At 55.2% G+C, this 592-nt stretch overlaps 1 protein-coding gene across 1 annotated transcript in view; it reads left to right on the forward strand.

Annotated features, from left to right (window-relative positions):
* The window catches only part of ddx31 (DEAD (Asp-Glu-Ala-Asp) box polypeptide 31), a 20,651-nt gene that overhangs the window by 15,820 nt on the left and 4,239 nt on the right, over positions 1–592 (forward strand). Inside the window, exons 16-17 of the mRNA XM_008296330.1 lie at positions 15–126; positions 209–437. Coding sequence (XP_008294552.1) covers positions 15–126; positions 209–437 — 341 coding nt within the window. The remainder of the gene's footprint in view (positions 1–14; positions 127–208; positions 438–592) is intronic.

Below are 592 nucleotides of genomic sequence, written 5' to 3' on the forward strand. Positions count from 1 at the left end.
GTATCGTGTTCCAGAGCTCGTCCTCGGCGCTGCAGCAGGACGTCCGTGAGCGAGCCACCGTCCTTCAGACCGACTTTGAGAACTTTGTGCATTCGGACGCTGAGTCGCTGCAGGCGGCTAAGAAAGGTACGTCTGTTCACCTGCACTCAGTCAGAGCACAGAGCTGTTGTCTGATTGGCTGATTGTGATGTCATGGTGATGTCACCAGCGCTGCAGTCCTACCTGCGGGCCTACACCACCTACCCCGCTCACCTGAAGCACATCTTCCACATCCGCTCGCTGCACCTGGGACACGCTGCCAAGAGCTTCGGCCTGAGAGACGCGCCGCAGGGCCTCAGCGCCGCTGGGAACAGAACCAGGGCCCACAAGACCCAGAACCAGAGGACGAAGGACAGGAGTCCAACTAAACACCAGAACAAGTCCAGTGGAAAGAAGAGGTGAGTGTGTCGCTCTGTGAGGTCCTGTTCCTTTAGCTCAGCCTTTATCTAACAGATGACAAACAGCAGCATCCGTTCAGGTACAAGCTCATAAATATGAACAAAGTTCCTCCAGAACCTCCTCAGAACATCTGGTTCTGATTCTGCAGAACCTT

Source organism: Stegastes partitus, unplaced genomic scaffold, assembly GCF_000690725.1.
Source record: "Stegastes partitus isolate 25-593 unplaced genomic scaffold, Stegastes_partitus-1.0.2 Scaffold1120, whole genome shotgun sequence".
NCBI lineage: Eukaryota > Metazoa > Chordata > Actinopteri > Pomacentridae > Stegastes > Stegastes partitus.